General features: G+C 38.6%; 2 protein-coding genes across 2 annotated transcripts in view; one reads left to right on the forward strand and one right to left on the reverse strand.

The window, feature by feature from the left end:
- The window catches only part of pmepa1 (prostate transmembrane protein, androgen induced 1), a 36,810-nt gene extending 30,619 nt beyond the window's left edge, over nucleotides 1-6,191 (forward strand). Inside the window, exon 5 of the mRNA XM_033966878.2 lies at nucleotides 2-6,191. Within this exon, the coding sequence (XP_033822769.1) occupies nucleotides 2-302 (301 nt within the window). The 3' untranslated portion in view covers nucleotides 303-6,191. The remainder of the gene's footprint in view (nucleotide 1) is intronic.
- Nucleotides 6,192-19,386: 13,195 nt separating this feature from the next.
- pck1 (phosphoenolpyruvate carboxykinase 1 (soluble)) lies at nucleotides 19,387-26,833 on the reverse strand. The gene is made up of 9 exons (XM_033966821.2): nucleotides 26,558-26,833; nucleotides 24,620-24,804; nucleotides 23,773-23,976; nucleotides 22,848-23,035; nucleotides 22,194-22,356; nucleotides 21,557-21,781; nucleotides 21,244-21,375; nucleotides 21,067-21,162; nucleotides 19,387-20,095 (listed from the first exon to the last, which is right to left on the reverse strand). Exons 1-9 carry the CDS (start codon nucleotides 26,779-26,781, stop codon nucleotides 19,638-19,640), a joined length of 1,875 nt encoding a protein of 624 aa, XP_033822712.1. The 5' UTR covers nucleotides 26,782-26,833; the 3' UTR covers nucleotides 19,387-19,637.
- Nucleotides 26,834-27,305: the final 472 nt, after the last annotated feature.

Genomic DNA, 27,305 nt, shown 5'->3' on the forward strand with positions numbered 1-27,305 from the left:
GTTTGCAATTGCCGCCCCCTAGTGTCCACTCTGGGATGAGCGTGTTGGAAGCACAGGAGTCCCGCCTGCACAAACACTCCAGGGTCGACGGGGCCCCTCCCACGTACAGCGAGGTCATTATCGGACACTTCTATCCCCCGCCAAATCTACCGGCCAACCACAATCGAACTGCCAATCCCCCCAGTACCAGAACTGCCCCTACCCCACCACACTCCCTCATACACGGGTTGCTCCGTGGCTCCACGGACCAGCGCAACAGCCGGAACAGCAAAGACAAGCCTCACAAACCGCAAAACGTCTGACCGCGAAAGGAAAACCAGGAAGGAAGTGAGGGAAATCGAGCATGCTGATTGGCTGATTCCATGGAAAAAAGCACTTACGTTGAACCTTGGATGGTAACCGTGGGAAAATGGCGCCCCCTACTTTGCTGCCACCTTCTTCTTTATAAATATTTACCTGTTTTCATTCCTATCATAGCGAAACGTTGCAATCTTTCCACTCTGTCAGGCTATTTTCTTAATGATAATCCCCGTTTTGCTGCTTTTGAACGCATTTTATGTTGCAGTCAACTGCGGCGGCTCCTAGCTGACTTTAGCACATTAGCGCTTCCAGTTTAGACGTAGCTAGGAAAATCTTAAAAATAGCAAACTAGATGTAGCAAAAGTGCTGAAAGTCTTCCCAGCTGAGGTTCTTCCCATAGTCTGTGTAAATAATGGACCAATGAGATAAATGTAAAAATTTGCTTGATTAGGGTTGAAAATGAGATACTAATCAATACTCAAACTAGTATAAAAACTTCATCTAAGCAAGTATAAATAGTGAAAAATCTTTTACATAACTGCATAAAATTTGACCTTTCCTGACCAATTTAATCTTGATTTCAATCAGAACTAGTGTAAGACCACATGACATAAACAAGTACTATTATTTTGCGTTGCTAACACATGTAGCTATATCTCTCCTTTGTTAAAATGATCAGTCCTTTTGTTTATAATACAAACTATTCAGTAGTATCACCAGTTAGTATGTGGCTACAGCTAACTAAAATATTTTTTGTCCTATTGATGGCGTCACTGTCCTTTGGTCCAATATTTTCACACAGTCTCTGTCCTTGCCTTATTTTGACCAATTGGAGCCGCCGCTGTATAAATTCCTGAGGAAGGTTTGCACAGAAGTGTTCACCACAGGGGGATAAAAGTGAGATTACGTAAAGTAGGCATATTTTTCTAAACTTTGCTTTTATATGTCGTAGTTTTAGAAAAGAAAATCTTGTAAGCCACTAGCGTTTACAAGCTCCATACATGTCGACCTGTTTCTGAAACATGTATGCAAGCCGAGAGAAAGCACGATTAAGATTTTATTTATAAAAATGCTGAAAATGTTGCACTATTTTTTGCACAGATTTGACATGAGACAGACTTATTTTGAAGGAGTTTGTGATTTCTGCCTTGACCCCAAGCCAGCAACGGTGCACAGTATATTAGAAGCTGGACTCTACGCTATTATTATTCTAACCAATGGAAAGAAATCCCCTGGTTTATGCAAAAGTATGAGTCCTAAGCGTATTTTGTTTTCCAACATTGACCTGAGCGCCTAATCAAAAAAATCTCCAAAAATCTCTTTACCATGTTTTCATTTTCTAGACTTGAATTTTTAGCCAATCCCAAAGCGGGCTCTCACTACCTCGACCACGCAGTGAAGCACATTTTAAGTTAATCATCTTTTTAATTTGCCACATCGAACGAATGTCTGGACCAATCAAGACGATGTGTTAACTTGTAGCATTAGCTAGATGTCGTTAGACTAGCTAGAGATGTATTTGTTTTGTTTGTGGGTATCATGAAAGTGTGAGAGAGAACTGGAGTCGGATTATGAAAAGCCATTTGGTTCTCAGGATCAAAATATGATGCGATTGCAGCTGTGCACTGTTGCTACGGCGATTCACAACTGTCCAAAATTCACCTGGTTTTGCGCCGTTTCTGAGCACTTTACTGCAGCGGGAAAGAGAACGCAATCTCAGTATCAGCCCTCATCAGGCCACAAGGGAAATCAAAACACAAAATGCTGTGAAATGGTGGAGTTGGAACGTTTTAGGGCTTGATTTTAAAAGGATGCAAATAGGTATGCTACAAAATTTTATAGATTCAAATTTAATGAGAGAAAATTATTGTACAGTTTACAGTTTTTTAAGGTTACTACAGAAATAGCTTAAACAATGCGCTGCAACGAGCCACATGTGTTGTCACTGGAGTAAGCTTTGGATGTGGAAGTGTCTGGCCCAACGACACAATGCCAGTGTGCATTCAGGCGAGGTTCAAACCAACTACCCTCTGGTGGCTGGGCATGCTTTTCCAACTGTGCCATTGTCAATTGGAAACTAAACATATACTTATTTAAAGTATGTATTGATATAAATGTTGAGTAATTGGATCTAAGTAAAAAAAAAAACAAAAAAACACTGGGAATTTATAGTAATTTGGAGCTGATAAATGACTATTAAATTTAAACAGCCAATTCCCAGAATAACTAGTAACATGAACTAATTATTCATTTGTCCATTAACTATATTTTGGTTGGATGATATTTTGTAGTCAAACTGTTTGTGCTTTTGCAGCGCTGGTCGTGTTGTTGAAACTAGACACATTGGAGTGTTGACAAATGACACGAGTGTTAATAGCAGCATGTCTGGCGTCATTTCTTCTAAAACTTAGCCCTAAAACTAACAAATCCACCATTCTGTTTACTTTCACAAAGTCCTGCTGAAGTCAGAGCCTGATGTAATGTTCAGTCTTTATGCAACAGCGCCCTCCCCAGGAACCAGACCAAACTACACCCAAAACTCAAGCGTGAGAGGAGAGAGTTGAGGCCAAAAAATGAAAAACTAATCGAACATGGTAAATCTTTTATTAAAAAAAAACTTTGTCTTTACCTTTAAAACATTAACAGTCAGCAGCTATATTTTTTAACAAAATCACAAAATATATGAAAAATCTGAAAAAACACAACTCATAGTAGTTCAGTAACACTGTTATTAGTTACAATTATTTTATTTATTTTTTTTGTAAGATTTGTAGTAATTAAATTATTTTAGAACCTTTTTTTTTATTTTAGCTTTAGAGCGTTTAATGCGTTTATCCTTTTGTGCCTTTTAGATGTCCATAGAAATGTATTTAAAAACATTAATTCGATTTTTTAAATTTTCAGTATGTTGAGAATTTTCATTTCATACACTAAAAAGTATGTTTAGTAATATCCCTTTTCTTTGTAGTTCATAGTTAGTGCTAAAATAAATCTTCAGATTTTTTTAGAACAAGACAAAGTTGTTTTAATCAGAAGTGTGTGTCTGTGCTCACTTCCTCCTGACACAATGTTTACTGTCTCTCTGCTTTCAGCCGTTGGTATACATTATGTTTATATAGATTTATTTTATATTTAAGACACGTTTTCCCCAAATCATTACTTTTATAAAAAAAATCCCAAAGTAGCTCGAGCAGTGAATAATCAGATTTCACTGTGACAAGACACGTTTGGTGTCAAAATGTATATTTATTTTAGATGTGTTTTACTTTAAAATGGTTTTCTGTTGTACGGGTTTGCAGCGGGTATAAATAAAAGACTGGACGGCTCTGAATGAGGCTTACAATGTTAAGGCAATAAAACTTAAAAAAAAAAAAATCCTGGAAATTTATGGGAAAATAAATTAAAAAATGACATTGGCTGATGGTACAGACAAATGAAGAATAAAAAAATATAGATTACAGAAATAAAAAATAAAAAACATACGTAAATGGATGTTGCCCATTTAAAGTTCACCGGAAACACAAAAATATAAAAAAAAAGTTGGTATTTCGACTATTTTAAAGGAATGAAAGCTATCGTGCATCAAATTATTCCACATAAATAGTATAGACTTATTTCCTGCGTACTTTTAAATTTCCTGTAAAATTATATCTAGGCACTTCTTGTCTGTACCATAAAATCTCTTCCTGTTCTCTAGAAATGCCTGCTTTCGCCAGTATCCAATGATATCGTTAAGTCCACTCTGGTCCCGCTTCCTCTTTTTTCCCCATTAGCCAGAACTCTTACAACCCTTCATTTGAATAAGTCTGTCTTGATCAATCTGTGCTTCTGTGTACAAGTGTGCCTGCCCACTCTGGGACGACGTACATGAGTGGCTCTCTGGGCTGTCAATCATCCCAGACCACGCCCCCTTTGTGTCTCAGAGAAAGATGATTAGACGATGGTGATGATGTTTTTGTTTTCTTTTTAGAGCGTTGCAATACACCTCCATTTTGCCTTTATGATATTAGTCTTATTTGAGAGTAGCGAGTATGTTTTAAAAAAAATGTTGTTTCTTGTTGTAAAACTTTCTTTTAATCTTTCAAATGTTTTTTTTTTATGTTTTATTGTTATTTGTGAAAAACATAGAGATTAAACTACCTACCACAAATTTGAGCTGCAAAAAAACATGACTACATACATACACAAGGACCAGTTTGGGTTGAAGTAAAATTTTTGCTGAAAATATAGTAACCAATTCTTTAAATTGCTAAAAAAAACAAACAAACAATAATAAAGGATTTTTAAAGGACTGTCCAATGTGGGTGAAGTGTCTTGTCCAAGTGCAGTATGCATTGGCAGTAGTGGGGATTGAACCGGCAATTGGAGAGTCAGTAAATGCCTCTACCAATCACACCGATTTCAAATTCAATATCTTGGCTTTTTAAGAAACACATTACATGTCAAATATAAAGTTCACTGTGATATTTTTAAATGTGATTCATAAATTTTAAAACCTAATTAAAAATTGTTTGCATTTTCTCTTAAAACCCAAAATTGTCCTTGTGTGGGTGGTCCTACTCCAGTTTGTAGATTTGAAACAAACAAAATCATGGTGTGCCTTCTGCTTTTCAAAAGAGACTTCACTTCCAAAATTCTACAGAAACAATGCACCAACTTCTGCTGATATGATGTGAGACAAGTACGGAAGCCTATTTGTGCCATATTACTAACAAAATGAAACATTTCCTCTTTGACCCTTCTGAATGCCGTACAGTTGTCAAAGTCAATGTAAAAAAAAAAAAGATCAGCAATTCCTGGAGCAAATTTGGCACAATCTCGTTTCCGTACGTAACCAAATTATACATTCCCCAACTTTCTTTTTATCCCATCTTGCTCAAATGTCAAGGAATTACATTTGTTTATATTTTGACTTGGGAAACTGCAGTATTTACAAGTATGTAACGCTTCAGAGCACAAAAATGTATTGTCTTTTTCAATATAGCAACACGGAGCATGAATGGACAGGGCACAAGCAAGAGACGACTTCATATTCCTTCTAAAAACGTTTGATTTGTAGAACAGTGATTCTCAAAATGTAGTACAGGGACCAGTGGTGGTTGGTTAGTCCTGAGTTAGACCTGGTTTTATTAATGTTTAGTTCAGGTGTGTCCATAGTTTTACCATCTTAGATCTGATTTAACCCTGGTTTAGTTCTGAGTAGGACTAAATTAGGTCAAGACCACCTTTAGTCCTTGTCTCTTTCCGGTCTGGTCCAGATTTAGTCCAGATTTAGTTCAGATTTAGACCAGGGACATTTTTGTCATCGTCAAGGTCGTCAATGTGGTTGCTCAGTTAAAAAGTTAATTCAGAGCCTTTTAACAGTGGAGCGTTAAAATCTAATATGAAGTTCTTCATTTCATGTGTAGTCTCATTTTGAAGTCGAAAAATTTAATGTGTTTTGAAAGAGGGGACAACATTTTTAAGGGAGCTATAGTGGTGCATTGGTCATTCTAAGGGAGGTTTTTGCTCCCTCAAGACACCTCCTGGCGCCATCCCTAATTTAGATCTGTGTCAGTTTAAAAAAGTTTGAGAATTTTGAGAATCACTGGTCAAATCAACTTTTTAAAAATCTCAAATATATTAAAAAAACAAAACATTTAAAACAGCCACACTTTGGAAGGTAAAAAGTCATTCCCGTGTCCTAATGCATGCCTCTTTTACAGTACTATTCCGTATTTATCTCCATGTATTCTCACTGACCATAATAATAGCTATGATAATAAGTATAATGCGTTTTTGAAATGCTTGTATGTGTATTTATAATGGATGGATGTTGTTTGGTCTCGAACACAAGACAATGACTTCACACATTTCAGTTGGATTTATCAATAAAGGATTTTATAAAGAAATCAATGTGTCCTCTGCTGTCTTTATTTATCCCATCCATCCATCCATCCATTTTCTTCCGCTTATCCGGGGCCGGGTCGCGGGGGCAGCAGTCTATTTTATTTATCCCTCAAAATAAAATAAAACAGGTTGTGAACAAATGTGTGAGTGACTTAGCACAGAGAGAAGAGGGGTTACTCAGAGGGTAAAAAATGAAACAGAAACTTATTTACTATTTTAATATACTCAGTTTTTTGGTGAATATTATTTTTTAAAACAATAAAAGATAATGTGGTGATTTAAAAATGTTACACGAGCTGTTTTTAAGGCAACTGAAGGATTTTCAGTTTCAGAAAATAGGAAAAAAATCACCAAAAAAATTTAAAAGTTGAGATAGGTGGATCCCCGTCAGTCGAAAACGAGACGTTTATGTTTACATTGTGCTCTATGAGGAAAATCCTTTTTAAGCTGCAGGTATAAACTAACAATACATATATTTTAATAGATCCATGCTTCAAGAATGTCACATAGACTTTCTTCTTGTCGTAACGGCTAGTGCAGGTGCGGACCAAGGAGTGCAGACTCGGGGCAAGTTGACAGTGTTTATTTACAGTTTGTGCAAAAGACAGTTCGGATAGTTCATTTATCACACACGGGACGTAGGTAGCGGGAGGCAGACCAGACGGGCGTAGGGCAGGGCAGGAGCAGGAGAACCAGGGCCGGAGCAGGAGCGGAGACTGCCAGGACTGGAGCATGACGAGACCAGGGACAGGACCAGGGAAGACTGAGCAGGGGTAATCCAGAGAGCGGGAGCCAGAGCAGGAGACGAGAAGCAAGCCGGAGGCCAAGACAGGGCAGGAGGCAAAGCAGAGGGTCGACTGTACCGGAGCTGGGGCGCAGAGGCAGGAGCGGGAACGAGCAAGAGCAGGAATGTTGACACGCGGACGGTCTGGCTCCAAGGGTCTTCTGCCGAGCCCTCATATAGGCCGTGTCCCAATTTGCAAAACTGGCCTTAGGATCACCATTGGAAGTGTGCATCGAAGGGCAGTTATGTAATTTCCGGCGCGACAAGGGCTGTCCCATTTCAATGCACCCTACTGAATGCGGCCGAAAACCTGCCCTTCCCTTTGCACCGTTTCCATGGAGATCAGACGTAACTGAAGCGTGCATCCGTGCACACTTCACGCACTTCTATATCCCATCATGCACCGCGGTTGCGCAAAAAAGAGAAAAAGAAAATGGAGTCCACTGCGCAATACACGTTCAAATGTTCGTACTGGTTTACCTCATCTACAACAGTGTGACATGAAACTGTTAAATCTGAATAAAGATAAGTACAGGCCGTGTGTTTGATGATTAAAAAGGAGGGGAGTTACATGGAATAAAGGAATGTGCAGTTATTGCTAGACAATAAGAGACATTATTATCATTAGCAAATATTACTGCAATAAGAATAATGTAAGAATACTCGTTTCTATTGTAAGCGTCAAAGACCAAGAGACTGAAACATAAAGACAGAAGGTTTAATGAGTTCCACACAGGTAATGTGAACAATGAAGCAACGGACTCTCCAGAAAGGACAGAACAGAGTCCTGAGACGTGCACAAAATCTTCATGTGTTCCGTACATTCCATACGTCTGCGCCCCTCGTGGGCACATGTCACTTACCTTAGTGTTAGTAAGTCAAGATACTAGCTTGATGTAGCGCTGCACTGCTAAAAAATACCTTATAATAATCAGATGAAAAGAACTGGCACGACATAGAAGGGAAACAGTGCCCTCTACTGTTATTAAAGTGGTGTAGCCACTGGCCAAAATACCGAATGTTAAACTGCAATATCCCACTTTATGTACCACTAATCAGTGTTCTCTGGTTTATAGACTATGAATGTAAAAATGATATTGTTACCTCTGTCTCTGTTATTACGTTTTCACAAGGTTTATTTTGTTAAAGTTATGAAGTAGCTACAATTGAGTGAAAAAAATCACCTCAAACGTTATATTTGCCTATTGATATTCAATCTAAACAGAAAGAAACGGCTGTGACGACGACATCTTGACTTTTCTTCTATTAAATAATAAATCATTAAAAATAACGTACGTAATGTACGTATCATACGCTCAAAGACAGCGGTGGAAGTGTGGTCCCTGGTTTAGGCCTGTCCCACTTCAGCAAGATGGCGGCTACACTGAGGAGGGCAGATTCTCGACCGGAACCTTCAAACTACACTTTGAAGAGTACTTCGAAGGGACCCTTCAAAAGGTGCATTTGGCGAATTGAGACACGGCCATACTCGGCAGCAGGTGCAGGTAATTGCGCTGATGCACTCCAGGTGCGTGCGGGAGAACTCAGGAACTCCGCCCAACTCCGGGCAGACAGGTAGGGGAGGGGGAGAGAACACAGAAGGACAGGAATTGCAGGCATCATGACACTTCTACAATAAACACGTGAATTCATATCAGCTGTTTGCTATTAAGCAGTTTTTTATATATTGCAGTTTACAATGAACAAAATATAAAATAATGATCCACATATGTTACAAATCAATACTCAAAACTATCTCACAGAAAAGAAAAAAAAAAGGAAAAAAAATAATAATTTTGCGACAATATATTCTAAAAACCTGCATGGTCCACCAACCCCTTTCCCTCAGAAATATGAATACAGGACGCCATCTGCTGGACAAATGTTATGGACAATTCTGCAATGACCAAGTCAGCTCACTCTTTCAGCTCAGAATGTACATGTTTTATATCCCTAAATGAGTATTGAGTTATATTAGGCCTATAATTTTGCCATAAAAATGTATGTAATAATGTGGTTGCCATTTTTAAAGGGCTTATATTGCACTATTTTCTGATCTATGTTATAATGTCCTCATCAAAAACATACATGGAGTTTATTTAGTTTCATTCACACATGTTTAACACACAAACCCTGCACATTTAGTTCTTAATTCTCTCAAATTCTCAAAACTTGTGATATCATGCTGTAATACAGGAAGTGCTCCACTGTGTTTTTAAACTCCACACACCTTCACTAGAATCATTTGGATAATTTCAGCCTTGGAATTGCCAATCTACTGAACTAAAGATAGAAAGAATTTGGACATGTAGACATTATGCCATGGGTTAAAGCTCGAATCCATTTTGTGTAATATAGGACCTTTAAATAGCAACCTGCACAATACACCCTCAACCTTTTCAGACAGGGCCGGGCCAGCCTATTGTTCGCAGCAGCCTAAATATCCCTCTAAAACAATTTGTGAAAGAGTAGCAAAATATCTACTGCTGCTTACATTTGTTTTTGAGCCAGGCAGAGGAGACGGCAGCTATGCATTTACACTGGTGCAAGGACTCTTTATAATGTAAATGTAGGCCCACTGTTGCCAACTGGAACACATTAAAATCCACCAAAAACAAAGAAAAAACGTCTAGAATTTTAAACATCTTGACCCTCCTCCCCCTTTATATGTTTGTCTGCTGTTCTTCTTACTATGGTAGTTGTGACATTCTGGATGTTTTCCTGTCAAAAGTGACTTATTAGTAAAGTGTTCATCCTTATATGCAAACATTGTTGGATTGATACCCACCTGTTTGAATGTAAGGCCCCTGTGGAAGACGTTTCACCCCTTTTGCCGTACCCTTGCCATGTTATGTACAGATGTGTAATTGTAGTGTGAATGATGGTGGGGTTATTATAAATGAATACAACATTTTGACCAGTAACACCAGTTTTTATATACAGTATTACCGTACAATGACCTCTTGTGTCCAAATTCTCACATCAGCTAATTCTCAGATATCTTTAGTAATAAAATAATTGGACTTATCTGGTGATACAGTGATGAAGATTAAGAAAAGCATTATGGTTAGAGTGATAAGGGACTATGTGGGACTATATGGGTCAATGGGGTACCACACAGCACTAAAAGTTGTACTTGGCCTGCTTCTTAACACTACAACATTATAAAAGCTTAGACAGACAGTTTTTTTTATCTGGTTTAGTACTTCCGGATGTGAATTTGTTGCAACATTGAATTAAATAAAAGAGGGTTATGAACCAATTGTAGTCTATGTGGCTAATGATGATTAAGCATTCATAAAGCAGAAAGTTGTTTATTTTGAATTTCAGTTTTAGTTTTTTTTTCCCCCAAAATCATTACTTGAAGAAAAAATACATTTATAAAAAGGTGTATCCAAAGTGTAGTGTATTATCTAACTTTGCATTGCTTATTATTTAGATAGTATTTATATAATTGTTTTTGTTCTATTTGATCTTATTTCTAACGCTATAACTTTGTCCAAACTGCACGTGACAGGTCCAGTCTTGTCAGTTGTAGGTCAGACTTTGGAGTGTAACGTCATTGGGAGCCTCCGGTGTATCTCTCCCTGACGGCAGTTCACCTCTGGCCCTCATGCGTCACTATGGCTCTGGTCCAGACCCAGGGATATCTGGGCCTGCACCAGTGGGACATCAAAGGAACGCACGGGGGAACAGATAGTGTGTGACACTGCACTGATAACACATGAGAGAGAGAGAGTTTCACAATGTCATTCATCGATAACAGCCGTGGACATTTAACCCTTTGGAGAAATGGCCAAACATTAACAATTGCTCAGGATTGTGAAGTCAGACATCATCAGAATCTTCAGTTAGCGTAACGGTAAGATGCTAAAGATGGAGTATTGTGCAAAATTAAGTTTTTTTTGGAGCTTTTATTTATAACGTTGGTCCCTCATCAAAAATGTGCCCGAAGAGGTTTTAGAATCCGAAGGTTGATCCGAAGGTTGATCCGAAGGTTGATCCGAAGGTTGATCCGAAGGTTGATCCGAAGGTTGATCCGAAGGTTGATCCGAAGGTTGATCCGAAGGTTGATCCGAAGGTTGATCCGAAGGTTGATCCGAAGGTTGATCCGAAGGTTGATCCGAAGGTTGATCCGAAGGTTGGCGGTTCAAATCCCGCTCTCAACATAAAAACATCATTGGTTGAGCAGTCATATCCACTGATCCGTAGGTTGGCGGTGTGATTCTAGCTCACACAGATGATGATTCTGACTCCAATTCACAAACCTGAGCCGATTTGCAGTAGTTTCATGAGCCGAATGTACGCTGACTGTGTTGAGATAGCACTCTGAAGGGGGAGTAACTTCAGCAAAGAGCGGGCGGGGGAGACCAAAAATGAAACTACACCTTTATTGTTTTCTGTGAATATATAGCATTTTCAAAACAATAAAAGGTAACAGGGTGATCTAAACATGTTATATGTTATAAGTTGGCAGTTAGTAGTCCATAGAAGTTTAATACCCCCACTTTAAATACAAAATTTTGCATTCATTTAAAGTTTTCTGACACTGTAGAGTGATAAATATTTACTTTTAGTGACCCAATAGTTTATTAGGCTGACCTGGGAACACCTTGTCCCACCGGAGGAGCAGGAAGAAGTGTCTGAGGTGAGGAAAGTCTGAGAGTCCGTGTTTAGACTGCATATTGTCCTTGAGATTGGACATAAAAATGAAAGTTGAAACAGCATTGGGAATTACAATTTAAATATATGTTTTTAATCCAAATAGTTTCTACGCTGTATCATTGCCTTACCTTGGTGGTACTGTCCCAGTTCTTGAGCAAGATACATGACCTACCTTACCTTTGTTATGCCTGTGTTTGTGAGACTGTGCGACTGATGGTGGTTGGAGTAGAGGTGTCAGATTCTGGACCCTGGGTAAACACTACCCTTTACCCCACCATTCCGACACCCCGGGCTTATGTTTCAGTAGTAGTTTATCATCACAAGTATGAAAATGAAGACTGTATAATGAAACACTTTTGAGGTCTGGAGTTTGAATGGTTCCTGTGCCCTCATCTGGCAACATGTAATAATGCTAAAACTAACTGCGAGCAGAAGTTGGGTCATTAGCAACAGGTGTTTTATAGCGAAGACAAGTGAATGATGAGGGACTTCAGACCTTAAACCTATTATTTAGTTTATAATATAGTTTTCAAATGCAGAAGTTAGTGGACTTGTTTCTTTTACTAAGTTGTTTTAGATGAATATTGTGATTTAAAATGTCCAAATTATATCCACGGGTGTCATAGATTATAACTATATTGCTGACATAAGCACAATAGGTCTGCTTTAAAAACATTAACAAAACACGACTAGGTATGTCTATTCATAATAAGAATTGTATTTATAACTTATTTCATAAAGTAAGACAGCTGTTGCTTTATGTCCGATACTTGAGTTCATTGATCGCTTCTCAGTACATCAGCAGGGATCCCTTCAGTCCCCACCAACTGCTCTGGATCAATCAGAGCCCAGTAACGCAGTGATGCCATCATTTCATTGCATTGGCCAACTGTTGGTCTCTGTGTGGCATTCGGACACAGCTGTTTCATATTGACTTTGCTGCAGTTAAACTTTGAACTTTACCTATGACGCTTCCTGGGATTGCTGAAGTGCAGTGATGTAATGCAAACTATGGGGTTCAATTAATTACAGAAGTCCTTCAAATTAGCATTGTAAGAGCACACGCTACATACAGGTCATTTAAACTGGTCTGTATCTATGGAGACAAGCAGGTGGCAATTCTGATCTGTGGAGATGACTCACGGTAAAAACACATTTGTGATTTTTCAAAGCAACACCTGATATTAAATACATGCTGGATACTTCTCAGTTTTCCAGGCAAGACAGTTACATCTCCATGGGGACAAGCAAGTGATGGACTCGTCATTAGAAAAGTTTACATAGTGCCCCTTTAACCTTTCCAAATATGGCCATCAGAAAACCTGCTGATTTGAAATGTGACCAGATAAACGTTCACCTCCACAAACAAGTGGTGAGACATTAAGAGTGAGGTCATGTGCCTTGTTTACTCCCACAATGCAATGCAGTTGCAATACAAGTGAATGATTTCTGACGTGTTTTGTCCCAGAAGACGCTCAAACTTCACAAACATGTTGCATCACAGCCCAATGCAAGGTAGCCCCATGCAGTACCATCTCCTGCCACTAGGGGTATGATTTATAGGCATTTAATGGGAAAACGAGTGAGATAAACCTACTATTGGGCTAACAATGCAACAATGAAGATTCGAAGGTTGGTGGATCGAATCCCACTCTCGATATAAACATCAGTGACCCACAGGTTGACGTGTGATTCCAGCTCTCACAGATGAATATGGGAGCTGCTGAGGTGTCCACGGGCAACACACTTAAAACCCCTTAGCATTCCAGGTGATTTTGGTGAAATTGCCTTTGTTCTGACCTCTCCAAATTAAAATAATCACCATTATTGAACCCTCAGTAGTAACTGCACTAGTTTGGGGTCTTTGTAAAGGTAACACCCTCTAGTTTTACCCACAGGCGCCAGAATCACTGTAAGTTTGTCTGCTGAGCATTTATACACTTTGGAACACACATAAAAAAAAAAAAATTCTCATCCTCACCAAAAAAAATTTGTGAAAATGAAGGTGTAGAAAGCTGCAGTAGGGAGCTGGGGACAAAAATACACCATACCTCAACTGACAAGATTGTTGACCACTTACATTTCAAATTTGAGGTCAATACCTATAAAAATGAGAGTTTTACAATCATTTTATCATGAGTAAGTCCAGGCCTCTCCAAACATATCTGAATGAAGACATTTGGAGAATGTTTGGAAAAAGTGCAATAACTTTTGAATGTTTCAACCCACAGACATCAGTGAGGCTCTACTGAAAACTCACACTGAGAGGAATCTGTATCTGCACACCCAGCTGCTCTATTACTGTACATTTATATATCATATCAAAACACAATATAAAATGTAGATTTGTATATAAAATACAGTCAAAACAAGTGCTATGGGTCAAAATAAATATATATTTACAAACCACACACTGCAAACAATCAACAAACACACACACACACTTCAAAATGTAAACAAATACACACTGGAAACTGAGAACACACTGTACATGATCGTACAGTGAGACAGTCATTCTGCAACAGTGGCTCAGTGGCTAGAGCTTTGGTCCCGCTTTGGATCGAGTCCCACTCCGACCAATTTCTGTCATTGTGTCCTTAGTTCTGTCATTGTGCCCTTAGGCAAGACACTTCACCCAAGTGGTGTGTGTGCGTGATGATTGGTGGTGGTCGGGGGGCGCATTGGCATTAGCTAATGCTAATGATTGCACATGATACACATTTGACCCACAATTAAATCAATAGCAGAATAAACCACGCTTACCGATCAGGAACAGCATCCAGTCCATCAAAACATAAGGTCCCTCTACTCCTCAGTCCACCATGAGATCTTCACTCGGTTCCACGAACCGCTCTGGGTCCGAGATGCCTCTAGTTTAACTTGTACAAACATCCACAGTGTCCTCGGTCGCGCACTTCCTTTGTTTTGTCCGTTTCGTCATGTTTAAAATGCAAAACTGCTGCGTAAAATTACGCAACACGCGCGCGTAATTTTACGCGCGGATCTTTATATCCAGCCTCGGCTTGTTACGCGCGCAGCAAACTCCGTCTGTTTACAGTAAACCACTGCATGTCACGCATCAGCGTGTTCCGCAGTTCATGGGCTTTAAGTGGAAAACATCACTAAACGTGTGTAATGTAACAGCTTGATTCTACAAGGGGGAGAGTGGGGCGTACTCTTTCAGTCATCTGTAGCTCTCATTCACTGTCCGCGGCTCCAGTAACCCACAGCCCCCACCTTATTGGCCAACTTTGGTGTCAATCACAAGCTAACAAGTTTGTTTGCGCTGAGGAACAAAGTTGGCGCTGTCAGAAGTTTATTATGCCTGAAACTGACAAAAGAAATGCAGAGAAGTGACGGAACAGATTTCACTTTCCTGCAGCAGATTGGACATGGAGGCTCTAACTTCCTTTGTGGACATAATTTCTTGACTGGATTATATTCTCTGGACCTTTACGGAACGAATGAGACCAACTTTGTGTGAATATGTTGATGTTTGACAGAACCAGAGCGCTCAATGGTAAGTGAAGTCAAAATCCACATTTCTGACTTCTCTGTTAAAACGGCTTTCCTGTCAGCACTGTGGTGATTCGAGGTGTAAATGGTTTACATATTCATTAAGATGAATGCCGTAGCTTTCATTTGATGTGTAGGTTGTTTGTGTGGGTGACGCAGAAATACACGTACATTGCTGTAAAGTTGTAACGTTGTAACGTTCCGACGGCCCGCTAAGTGGTCCCATCTTGCCCCCAATTTAACTAAGGAAATAGGTACGAGTCTCCTATTGTATAATTACTGCATGGATGATTATCTTTCTGAGGTCAGCTGACTACCTGAATATACTGAATGACCAGGTTATTCCATCAATGGATTTTTTTCTTTCCTGATGGCACGGGCATATTCCAAGATGACGATGCCAGGATTCATCGGGCTCAAATTGTGAAAGAGTGAATCAGGAGCATGAGACGTCATTTTCACACATGGATTGTCCACCACAGAGTCCAGACCTTAACCCCATTGAGAATCTTTGGAATGTGCTGGAGAAGGCTTTGTGCAGTGGTCAGACTCGACCATCATCAAAGCAACATCTCGGTGAAAAATTAATGCAACACTGGATGGAAATAAATCTTGTGACATTGCAGAAGCGAAATCGAAACAATGCCACAGCAAATGAGCACTGTAATCAAAGCTAAAGGAACAACGAAATATTAGAGTGTGTGACCTTTTCTTTTTGGTGGTAAAAAAATTTTGGCCAGGCAGTGTATTACCAAGGTTTGCATGGAAAATGTTCTGAAGTATGGTTTTAAATTTCTATTTCTATGGAATCATTCAGGAAACTTGTCAACTCCAGAAAGCTACATATCATACCTTTAAAGACAATACAATGAGTAGCACAGAAAAAAAAGTTTGATGCTTTATTCCATCAAACAGGGGCAGTTTTCAAGTTAACAGCTCCTTTTATTTTTAGTTCAGTAGAGATGGGAAGGGCTGAAATCATCCAAATGATTCTAGTGAAGTTGTATGGAGTTTAAAAACACAGTGGAGCACTTTCTGTATTACCACATGACATCACAAGGTGGAACAAAGTGTTTTCTGTCTGAAAGAAGAAGTGTAAATATGAAGGGTTTGTGTGTTAAACATGTGTGAATGAAACAAAACAAAACTCCATGTATGTTTTTGATGAGGAAACAAGATCAGTAAATGGCAAACTGTATTATAAAGGTGAACATGTTTCTTGTGTTTTATGAGTAATGTATGATCAACACTTCTTGGAACAATTGAATGTGTACAACTCCACTAATCATTCACTGTGCATGTTTTTTTCACACTGTTCTTGTTTTTCACACTGTGCTTGTTTTTCACACCACAGTAATGACCTCATTTGCCTGTTGTTTTTCAGGTCTCTGAACATCTCACTCTGTATAATCTAAGTGAACTTTGACATGGCATTAATCTTGTTTTTCAGGATTTTATGACTGTTACAACAAGTAGTATATGTTTTACTGAAATATTTCAGAGATAATGCAATATGGGCTTGTGATAATGGGCCTGGTAAGCAGTGGTGGGGAAAGAAGCCAGAAATTGTGTTCTAAAGTACTATTACTTGAAAATAATATTACTCAAGTAGAAGTACAAAGTAAATGGGAGTAAAAAAAAGTATTTGAAGGAAGTAGTACTTAAGTGAGAGCAATGTCAAGTGTAATCATCTGGACGTAAGATCTGATTTAAACAGTTTATTTATTTATTGCTCATGCCATTTCATTTTCTTGGCATCATTTTAAAGAGTCATAACCAAAATAATCTGACAGCTAACATAAATACAACCCTGTGCCTTACTATTATTGTTATTGTTCCAAAAGGAACAGGGAGAAGACAAATCTTATAAGACCTGCTCCTTTCATAGATCTTTAAAATAAACATTTCTTTCATAATTGTTCCCCAGCCCAACCAAGTCACCAATGAGTCACATGCAAGTTTTTTATTTTTATGTTTTATTTTAATACATTCTTTTTTCAGACCAAGTTTGGTTTCATACCTGTCAGTTTGGACTGCTCACTAGTGCTTTTCCTCTGAGTGGTCACATGATGGAAGCTGTGACATGTGCAGTCAGCTGATTTAAACTGATTTGGTGCTGTCTTCCTACCAGTGGACACAGCGCCATCTGCAGTCCAACTCCTTCAAGACAGTATCTCAGTTGTGGGAGAGTAAAAAAGCCCTCTCGTCCCAGTTTATAGTCCCCTATGACTTTGAAGAAGCTTTTTTGAAGACTCACACAAATTCTGATTAAACAAAATAAAAAACAATTTTAAAAATGGCCCCAAAACAAACCCTAGAGAAACTCCACATTTCATCATTTTACATTATGAACTTTGCCCATTAAAATGTACATACTGTTATCTGTTGATGATGTAGCTAGTAAGCCATTTGTGCACAGGTCCACTGATTCCATAATTATATAATTTTGACAGAAGGAGCTCATGATTTATTGTGTCAAAAGCTTTTCACAAGTCAATAAATATTGTCTCTTGTCAGCTGCTTTGATAACTTTCTCCATCAGATCAATTACATCCATATTTGTAGACCTTTGGGGCCTGAATCCATACTTGTCATTACAAATAAGTTTAGATCAATTAAAGACCTTTTTAGAGAAATATAAAGTCCATTTTTCAAGGACTTTAGAAAACTGTGAGAGTAGTGATATAGGTCTATAGTTGTTAGACTAGCAGAATTTGTACACAAAGTAATTCAAAGTGATTTACAGAAAGACATTAAAATCACAATACAAACAATAATTAAAATAGAAGAGTGCAAAATAAAAACCTTTCAGTCATATGCACAGCTAAACAGAACCGTTTTGAGTCTGGATTTAAACATTGTTGAAGTAGAGGACTGTCTCACATCTTCAGGAAGATTGTTCCAGGTTTTAGCTACAGAAATGCTGACTCCCCATGATTAGTGCTGGTTTAGTCCTGCTTTAGTCAATGTTTAGTCCTGGTTTAGTCCTAGTTTAGTCCTGACTCTGGGCACCAGCAGGAGGCAGGTCCCTGAAGTCCTCAGAGTGTGAGATGGTTCATATGGCACTTAAAATGTCGGAAATGTACTTTGGTGCTAGGTCATGGAAAGACTAGTGCTTGTCATTGTGCTAGATTGTACAATGACAGTAGAAAAAGCTCTCCTGCTTAATGTATTAAGGAAATGTGAGATTTCTTTAAATTTGGATGAGCTCAAAATCACCACCCGCTAGAAAAGTGTTGTGTTAGTTTTGAGTATCCAGTAAATTTTCAAGGCTGTCTCAAAAGGCATCTATATGAGATCCTTGAGCCGTGTAAATGCAGCAATCAAGTACCTGTTTTTACATCTCAATTTCAGCTGCTACACATTCCATTATTCCCTGACATTTGTTCAACAATTTTGCATTTCAAGTTACTGTGAACATATAAAGCCCCCCATCCTCCACCTTTTCCAGGTCAATTTATGTAGTATAGGTGATAGCCTTCCATTTCACAGCACCTGTTTCATTATCAAGCCATGTTTCCGAGAGGGGCATTATTTTAAATTGATAGGCAAGTGTGCTAAGGTAATGAGCAGATTACTGAAATGAGCACAAACACTTCTTATATTAAAATAGATTGATGGCAGACTATCCCCTGAACTCAGGAGTGAGAAGAAGAAAACTTATTAGATCTCACCCTGTCTCCCATTCGAACATAAATGAAATGCTTTGTTTAAACATGACTTTAATACAATTTAATACAACTAATGAAATCATGAAGAAAATAAATATGTGGTGATTATTATTATACAGTCAAATGAGGATTACTGTTTTTCTGTCAATGAGTTTGAAATGAAAACATACAAAAAAACACTTTAGTGACTTCCCAACCCTCCCGCTCCCTCCCCACAGTCATGTACATGTTCTCCCTGTGTTACTGTGACAGAGTGGTTATCTTGTCTCCTGCCTTTAGTTTTTTGTATAACGGCAATATGTGAGGAAGCAAAGCAAGAAGCGAAGATAAAACAGACAAATGACTTGAAAAGATAAATATCTTTATTGGTGCTTAAGTACAAAAATAAATTAACCCTTAAAATACAGAGAGGGCAGAGGTGAACTCATTATAAGAGTGAGTAATTAAAACTGTGTCAAATAAGTTACTTAAATAGATAAACAAAACATTTCTAAATCTTTACCATCAACAGTCTTAAACAGAACATGAATTTCAAAACTAAAAGTGAATAAAAGTAAATAGAATAAAAATATAATAAAAAATTCTAAACAAAAGTACCACTAAAATCTAGAAATTTAAGTTTTGTTTAATCCTAAATTTCACAATATTATCTATATTTAATACTTAAAACTGTACCATCCATTATTGTAATTAACATCCCTGAGTAAAACTTTGGCTACAATTATTTTTATTTTATATTTAAAAATACTATATGAAAATACCATGGATAAGCTAGTTAAAAATATCCACTTCAGTTTGTCCATTTATTTCATTTACATCTGTCTAACCCGCTGCTCCAGCTGATCTAACTGCCTCGCGATCTCGTTCGGCAAATCAACATTAACCTGCGTCGTAAAATACTCCCTCACTTTCATCACTTCCTGTTCCCAAAACTCTTTATCCAGTTGGAACAGCTTCTGCAGATCTACTTCCTGGGTCATGTCCCGGAGGTCGAGGGACTGCTGGCAGGGCAGGTACCCCACGGTCGATGGCATTGCACCCGCTTGACCCGTGACTCTCTTGAAGATCCAATCCAAGACCCGGATGTTGTCTCCGAACCCGGGCCACAGGAAGCCAGTCTCTGGGGACTTCCGGAACCAGTTGACGTGGAAGATCTTGGGCAGCTTGGCATTTGGGCGCTGGGACATGCTGAGCCAGTGGGACAGGTACTGGCCGAAGTTGTAGCCAAAGAAAGGGCGCATGGCGAATGGGTCGTGCATGATCACTTTACCTGTGAAAGAAAAGTAAAAGAAAATTTAAAGGTCCTATATTACGCAAAAGTGACTCTAGTGATCTTTAAGCTGTGTTAAAATGTTGTTACCGCCTCAAAAACAGAACTGGAGTTGTTCTTTGTTTCATTCACATATGTTTGAGTAACCATTTATTATTAATCTTACTACATCTTCATAGCTCTGAATGCTTTGCTCCACCTTGTGATGTCATGAAGCAGTAGTTTTGAAGCATATGGAGTTTAACTTAATGGTGTATGGAGTTTAAAAACACAGTGGAGCACTTCCTGTATTACCACGTGACATCACATGGTGGAACAGTGTGTTCCCTTCTGAGAGAAAAGCCTAAATATGTAGGGTTTGTGTGTTAAACATGTGTGAATGAAACAAAACACAACTCCAGGCATATTTGTGATGAGGAAACATTATCACATAGATCAGAAAATAGTGTAATATGGGCCCTTTAAGGTATATTAGACAGACAGCTGTTAGTGAAAAAAGACCCACTATTGCTTATGCATTTAATAGGCGTTTTGTTGAATGAGAAACATAAGGAAGCAACTGAAAGGGCCAGACATTTTTTACAATTAAAAATTATGTCAGATGAGAGCTATTTGCAACTATCCCACACAGTTGTTACTCTGCCATGGTTCAACATAAGAGTGAGAAAGGGGACTGTACATTAAAAAAAAAAAAAAGCCCAGTACTGCCAAAAGAACTACAACTATCTCAGACACTTGTCTCTCTGTTATGGTTCAGTGTCAGAGTGAGAGAGGGGAGTAAGTGGGTGGGGCTAACAGTTAATTGTGAAACATGTTCAAAATTGGGTACAATGCCTTTAGCAAGAAAAGAGGTCATTGAAGAAATATGTAAAATAAGTATTCACATTTAGAACATAAGTAATAGTAGTTTAGGCATTCAAGACACTAACCCCCTATTCTGAAGGTTGGTGAGTTAACTCTTGATGCCCTACCTTGGTGCTCGGCTGCAGCCGTGGCCTCAGACCTCATGGCCGCTCCCACAAATACTCCATGCTCCCAGCTAAAGGCCTCATACACCAGAGGTACGCCTGGTGACCAAAACACACCAAAATGCATGTTAGCTTTAGCTCATTTTACAGTCCAGTTTTGCTCCAGGTGTTAGCACTCACCTTCTGGTCTTCTTCCCCCAAAAATAATGGCTTCTATGGGAACACCCTCGGGAGACTCCCATTGCGGGTCGATGATGGGGCACTGTCCCGCCGGTGTGCAGAACCGCGAGTTTGGGTGGGCACATGGTTCACCTGCAGGAGATAAGAAGTGTGGTGAATACATTTATTTAAACTTTGTATCATGTTTTAAAGGTTCACTGTGTACATTTTCTGGTCAAGGACATGCCATCAGCTCGTCTCCATGGAGAGGCAACTCATTTGATGTCACTCCTACATAGGGCTATATACAGTGGAAGTTAAGCTAATGTCTCACCATCTTCTTTGGTCCAGGGCTTGTTCTTCCAGGATGTGATGGTGACCCCCTCTGGCAGCTCCTGGTCCATGCCCTCCCAGTACACTCCTCCATCGCTGGTCTCGGCCACATTGGTGAAGATGGTGTTCTGGACAATGGTAGACATGGCGTGGGGGTTGGTTTTGGCTGACGTACCAGGAGCTACGCCAAAGAATCCGTTCTCGGGGTTAATGGCACGAAGATTTCCTGTTGGATAAAAAATAAGTTAATTCAGAATAGAAGAAGACTATGTCCAAACTGTGTCCAAACCAAGTCTAGAGGAGGACTGCACTTGGATTGCATCATGGTTTAAGACAGGATCAAACAAGGACTAAATTCAGGACTCACTGACATACGGACTAACAAGTTTAAACGCAAATCAATCAAAAAGGATTGAACCAAGTCTAAATCAGGTCCCAATCAATGTAAACAATGTAACTTTTTATGTTTAGTTTGTCCTGATTTTGTTCCCTATGGTAAACCTGTTTGAACCTACACTAAACTGGATCAAAACCTAACTAAATTAATCTGAACATATCTTGAACTAAACCAATATCCTTGACAAAAGAAGAAGTAACAAAAGGAGTTCTACATCTTCCAATCGTTCTTATAATTTTACCTTGGTCATCAAACTTCATCCAGGCGATATCGTCCCCCACACACTCCACCTTCCAACCAGGCAGAGTGGGCCTCAGCATGGCCAGATTGGTTTTCCCACAAGCCGAAGGGAATGCAGCTGCCATGTACTTCTTTTCTCCTGCTGGATTAGTCACTCCCAAGATCTGAAATCATCAGAAAAATAAAATGGTGTACAGATTTGACAAAGCAAATAGGTGTGCTCACATATGTGCTCAAAGAAAGAGTTCACCTAAACATTGGGGTCTCATTTATAAACCATGTGTACAACAATATGATGCATGTGATTTTCTACATAAATTTATAAAAACACGTCTCAAATGATGTTGCAAACACTTTAAAGGGTCCATATTACACTATTTTCTGATCTGTTACAATAATAATAATAATAATAATAATAATAATAATAATAATAATATAGGATTTAAAATGAGGTTGCAATGCAGCCTTTTGCACCCCTGTACACCTGTGCCCGATTATGGCCATGTTGAAGAGTACCTAGCTGAAGGAATGACCTATTGAATGACACCCAGACACAGGAAGAACATGCAAACTCCACATACAGAGATCCCATTTTAGATACCAAAATCTGGACCCTTCTTGCTGTTATTCTCCCAATGTTTCTAGTATTTCTCACCAGCATGTGTTCTGCGAGCCAGCCCTCCTCTTTAGCGATCCTAGAGGCGATGCGCAGGGCAAAGCATTTTTTGCCCAGAAGAGAGTTTCCTCCATACCCACTGCCAAAGGAGATGATCTGCCTCCTCTCAGGGATGTGACCGATCAGGGTCAACTCAGGGTTGCATGGCCAGTTATTCACCAAGGGCCCTATAGGACAAAAAAAAGTGTTGATAGTTTGGTGGGATAGGGGAAAATTAATGCAACACTGGATGGAAATAAACCTTGTGGCATTGCAGAAGCTTAACGAAACAATGCCACAGCAAATGAGTGCCGTAATCAAAGCAAATCAAAGTCCAACCAAATATTAGAGTGTGTGACCTTTTTTTTTTGGCCAGGCAGTGTATTTACATCAGACACGTGGCAGATTTTAGAAAAAAGCTTAGAAGATAGAAAAAAACAGGGGGTACCACTGATTTGAAAACAGAATACCTATGTCATCAACATGGTTGTTACTTCATCAAAACACTACTGGAGTTGTGTTTTGTTTCATTCACACATGTTTGAGTAACACTTTATTATTAGTCTGTCTACATCTCCAAAACTGTGTTCCACCTTGCGATGTCATTTGGTAGTTTTCAGGTTAACAGCTACCTTTTATGTTTTGGTTAATAGAGATCGGCAATTCCAGATCCGAAATTATCGAAATGATTCTAGTGAAGGTGTATGGAGTTTAAAAAGATGGTTGAGTGTAATACCCGTATGACCACATGACATCATAAGGTGGAACAGAGTGTTTTCTGTTTGAGAGAAAAACACAGCCTAAATATGCAGGGTTTGTGTGTTAAACTTGTGTGAATGAAACAAAACACAAACAAAACAACATTATAACATAGATCTAAAAATAGTGTGATATGGGCCCTTTATGTAATTTTCATGTTTCTTACTTTTGAGTGGCAAAGGACATCCGACTGAGTGCAGGCAGCGTACAAACTCTCCGTTACCCAGGTGGGACAAAACGCTCTTGCCCATTCTGGTCATCACCCGCATACTCAACACAACATAAGGGGAGTCTGTTAGCTCCACCCCGATCTTAGCGAGAGGAGAGCCCAGCGGACCCATGCTGAAGGGGATCACATACATCGTACGGCCTGTAGGGAGAAAAAGAGAGGATTAAATCTATGTAGTACTAAAGACAGAGACACAAAGTAGGAAAATTTGCTCTTATTTCAACTGCCTTTCAATTTCAAATTTTCAAAAGCTGATGGGGGAACGTGGGCAACCTTGTCTTGTCCCACGCGGAATAGGGATGTCAAGGTTAATTAGCTATTTGATCGAAATTCTGATGCAGTTCAAAATAGAATAGTATCACAATTATCGATTATAAAATTGTGAATTTTAGAAACCCAGTTAGGTGACTTGAGTTCAGTCTATACTCCGAAAAAAGTAAACCTAAGTGTCAAATGCTTTTTTATCTGGCTGTGTCATATTAACGATACTTAAAGATTCAGACATTTTGATTTGAAAAGAAAGTCAGAATAATAGTAATTAACCACACAGGGTCTAAGCACACGTGTTTTCTGTCAGCACAAATAAATAAAGGTCTTTTTTTCACAATATCTTCAGAAAGTGGTGCCATTATTCAACCCCAAAGACATGACTGAAAGGACTTTATGCCATAAGATTAACATGGCTAATTTGTGGAGCTAATATCAAGTAATAATATTGACTCCACAAATAATGATTTAAACAGAGAAACAGTAGTAAATTCTCCAAATACATATCCAGTGCTACCTTTCATGCATCCAGGAAACCTCTGTGTCACAGCCTTGTCGAACTCCTCGGGGGACATCCATCGCCCCAGCTGGCTGTTCCCTCCCCCTACAGGAGAGGGCACTGTGTCCCTCTGCTCACGGGTCACGATCACTGTCTTACTCTCCACCCGGGCTACGTCTCTGGGGTCTGTACGTGCCAACCAACTGCAAGAGACAAAATGTACAAGATTAGTTTCTATCAGAGACTAGACCCATTAACTCAGTCGGCATGCATGTAGCTAATGAAAGCACTTCCCCTTGTGTCAGGTTTGTGAAGCTGTAGTATATTGTTTTGCATCCTGCGTTTGTATTTATGAAAAAAATGTCATGAGGGAAGTCTACAGGAAAAATTAATAGCTTGGTGGTCTGAACATGGATGACATATAAAACCTCTTCAGGCATGTTTTTAATAAAAATACACATAATTTCAAGTTGTATATATGGCACTTTTCGCAGTAACTCAAAGACATTTACCATAGTTTAACATAAAAAAGGATAGGATTTTGATGAGGGAACTATGTTATAATGTTATGTTGCTGGTAAAAAGCTCCAAAAATATTACTGGCCTATAGAATGTTATAATACCATCTAAAATAAACACCGAAAATTTCTATCCAAAATGCAAGGACAATTTACACTCAAGGAACACATTTTTCTGGTGGGTTAAACATTAATTTAACAAAATAAAGGTCTTGTCATCCATTTTTATTTGTTTAATGATTACTCTTGTGTAATTTAATTTAGGCCCTTGTTTACATTATGGCTGCTAGATAAAGCAAGTGGAATTACCTCAACATATGTCAGAGTTTGTGTCCATGTCCAACAACAAAGTAAAATGTATAAACTTAACTAAAATTTAAAATAATAATAATAGTAACAGTAGGACAGATTTATTGTGAAATCTTAAATATAATGATGTTAACTACCTTTTAGTGAAATTAGCAGTCAAACCTTACATATGCACTTTAATGACATTTTGAAGATATGAAGATACATTAAAAATTACCCAGATATTCTAACTATCAAACCTGGACCTGTGAATCACTTTTGACTCAAAAGTAAACAGCAGCCAAAACATCTAGGGACAGATGGTCGGACGTCAGTAGCTGTTTTCTCCCATAACAATGTTGACATCACAGGCGTCATAGATGTGGTTAAACCAGACACTCCACTCAGATCTGAGCTAATTACATAACCATAATAATAAATACAAGTAAATACATTTTAAAAAGTAGAATTCAAACCAAAACAATGGCCTGTAACTTCCTGAAACAGTCAAAGCAGCGATATTAAAATACAGAATACTTAATTTAACATACATTTTTCCTGTAGACTTGAGAAAAATAAATAAATACATATATAAAAGTTTGAACTAAAAATCACAAGTTCCAAAATTTTATTTAAACTTTGATTCAAGTTATTAAATGTGTTTTTGGACTGAAAACAACTGTGTTATGGACTCTGTCATGCCTTTGTACTTAATATTTGAAGTGGGACTAAACTTATGAGTTAGCAGGTAATGGAGGCAGAGGCACATTTCGATTCATGTATGTTCGAATAATGGTTATACTCCTGCATTCAAGACGCCATTGTTTTGATCAAACCCTGTTTTTACCTCCACTGATACACGCCTACTGTGACGTACTTCGTTCTCCAATTTTATTTTGTTATCTGTTCCACATCTGTTGCACTGCAGTTTTCTAACGAGGAAGTCACGGGATGTTCTTCTTTTAGTAAGTAATTTTAGATCAATATTGTGATTTAAAATGTGCAAATTATAACATAATGATCCAGACACAAGCACAATAAGTTTTGTTAGTTTACAATAAATTTACATCTCACAGAGACATATCACGTATTCCTATTGACTGTTGTTGCATTACTTGAGACCCCACCATAACCTTGTTTCATTACTTACCAATTGTGGTATTTGGGCAGCTTCTTGAGCAGGCCCTGTTCCTCCAGCTGCACCAGGAGTGTCTTGTTCTCCTCCTCGGACCCGTCGCAGATGTGTACACAGTCTGGCTGGCACAGGGCAACGTTAACCTCCACAAACTCCCTCACGGCCGGACTGAGGGCGCCTAGATCTCCCTGCACCACCCTTGTGCCGATCTGGTCCCGGGACTGAAGCTGAGGAGGCATCCTGAGGAGATGAGGATGGAAGAGCTAGGAGGTAGGAGACGAGTGGATACACCTGGAGAGAGAGCAGATGAGAAATGAGAAATGTTGTGAGAAACTTTTTTTTTTTCTTAGATGCAGAACCTAAGAGCTGCATTAACAATGTATCTGTACTGGGGCAAAACTACATGAACAAATCAGATCTTAATTCTTAACTTTACAGAACAAATATTAGAAGCAACAAGCAACAAGCTTTTGCTTCTTTCTGTGCCCTTTCATTCATCTACCATAATTGTACAAACGCTGAAATACTGTATGCAGATATGCTGCATTGATTTGTTTTGTTTTAATGAATGAAATAAAATATTATTAAATATTAAAACATTATTAAATTATTAATGTATCATATATACAATTTTTATATTTAAAACATCTGATTTTTGATAGTTTTATGCAGCTAAAACCTGGAACAGTCTCCATGAAGATGTGAGACAGGCCTCTACTTTGACAATGTTTAAATCCAGGCTCAAACAGTTCTGTTCAGCTGT

Source organism: Periophthalmus magnuspinnatus, chromosome 5 (genome assembly GCF_009829125.3).
Source record: "Periophthalmus magnuspinnatus isolate fPerMag1 chromosome 5, fPerMag1.2.pri, whole genome shotgun sequence".
Classification (NCBI taxonomy): domain Eukaryota; kingdom Metazoa; phylum Chordata; class Actinopteri; order Gobiiformes; family Gobiidae; genus Periophthalmus; species Periophthalmus magnuspinnatus.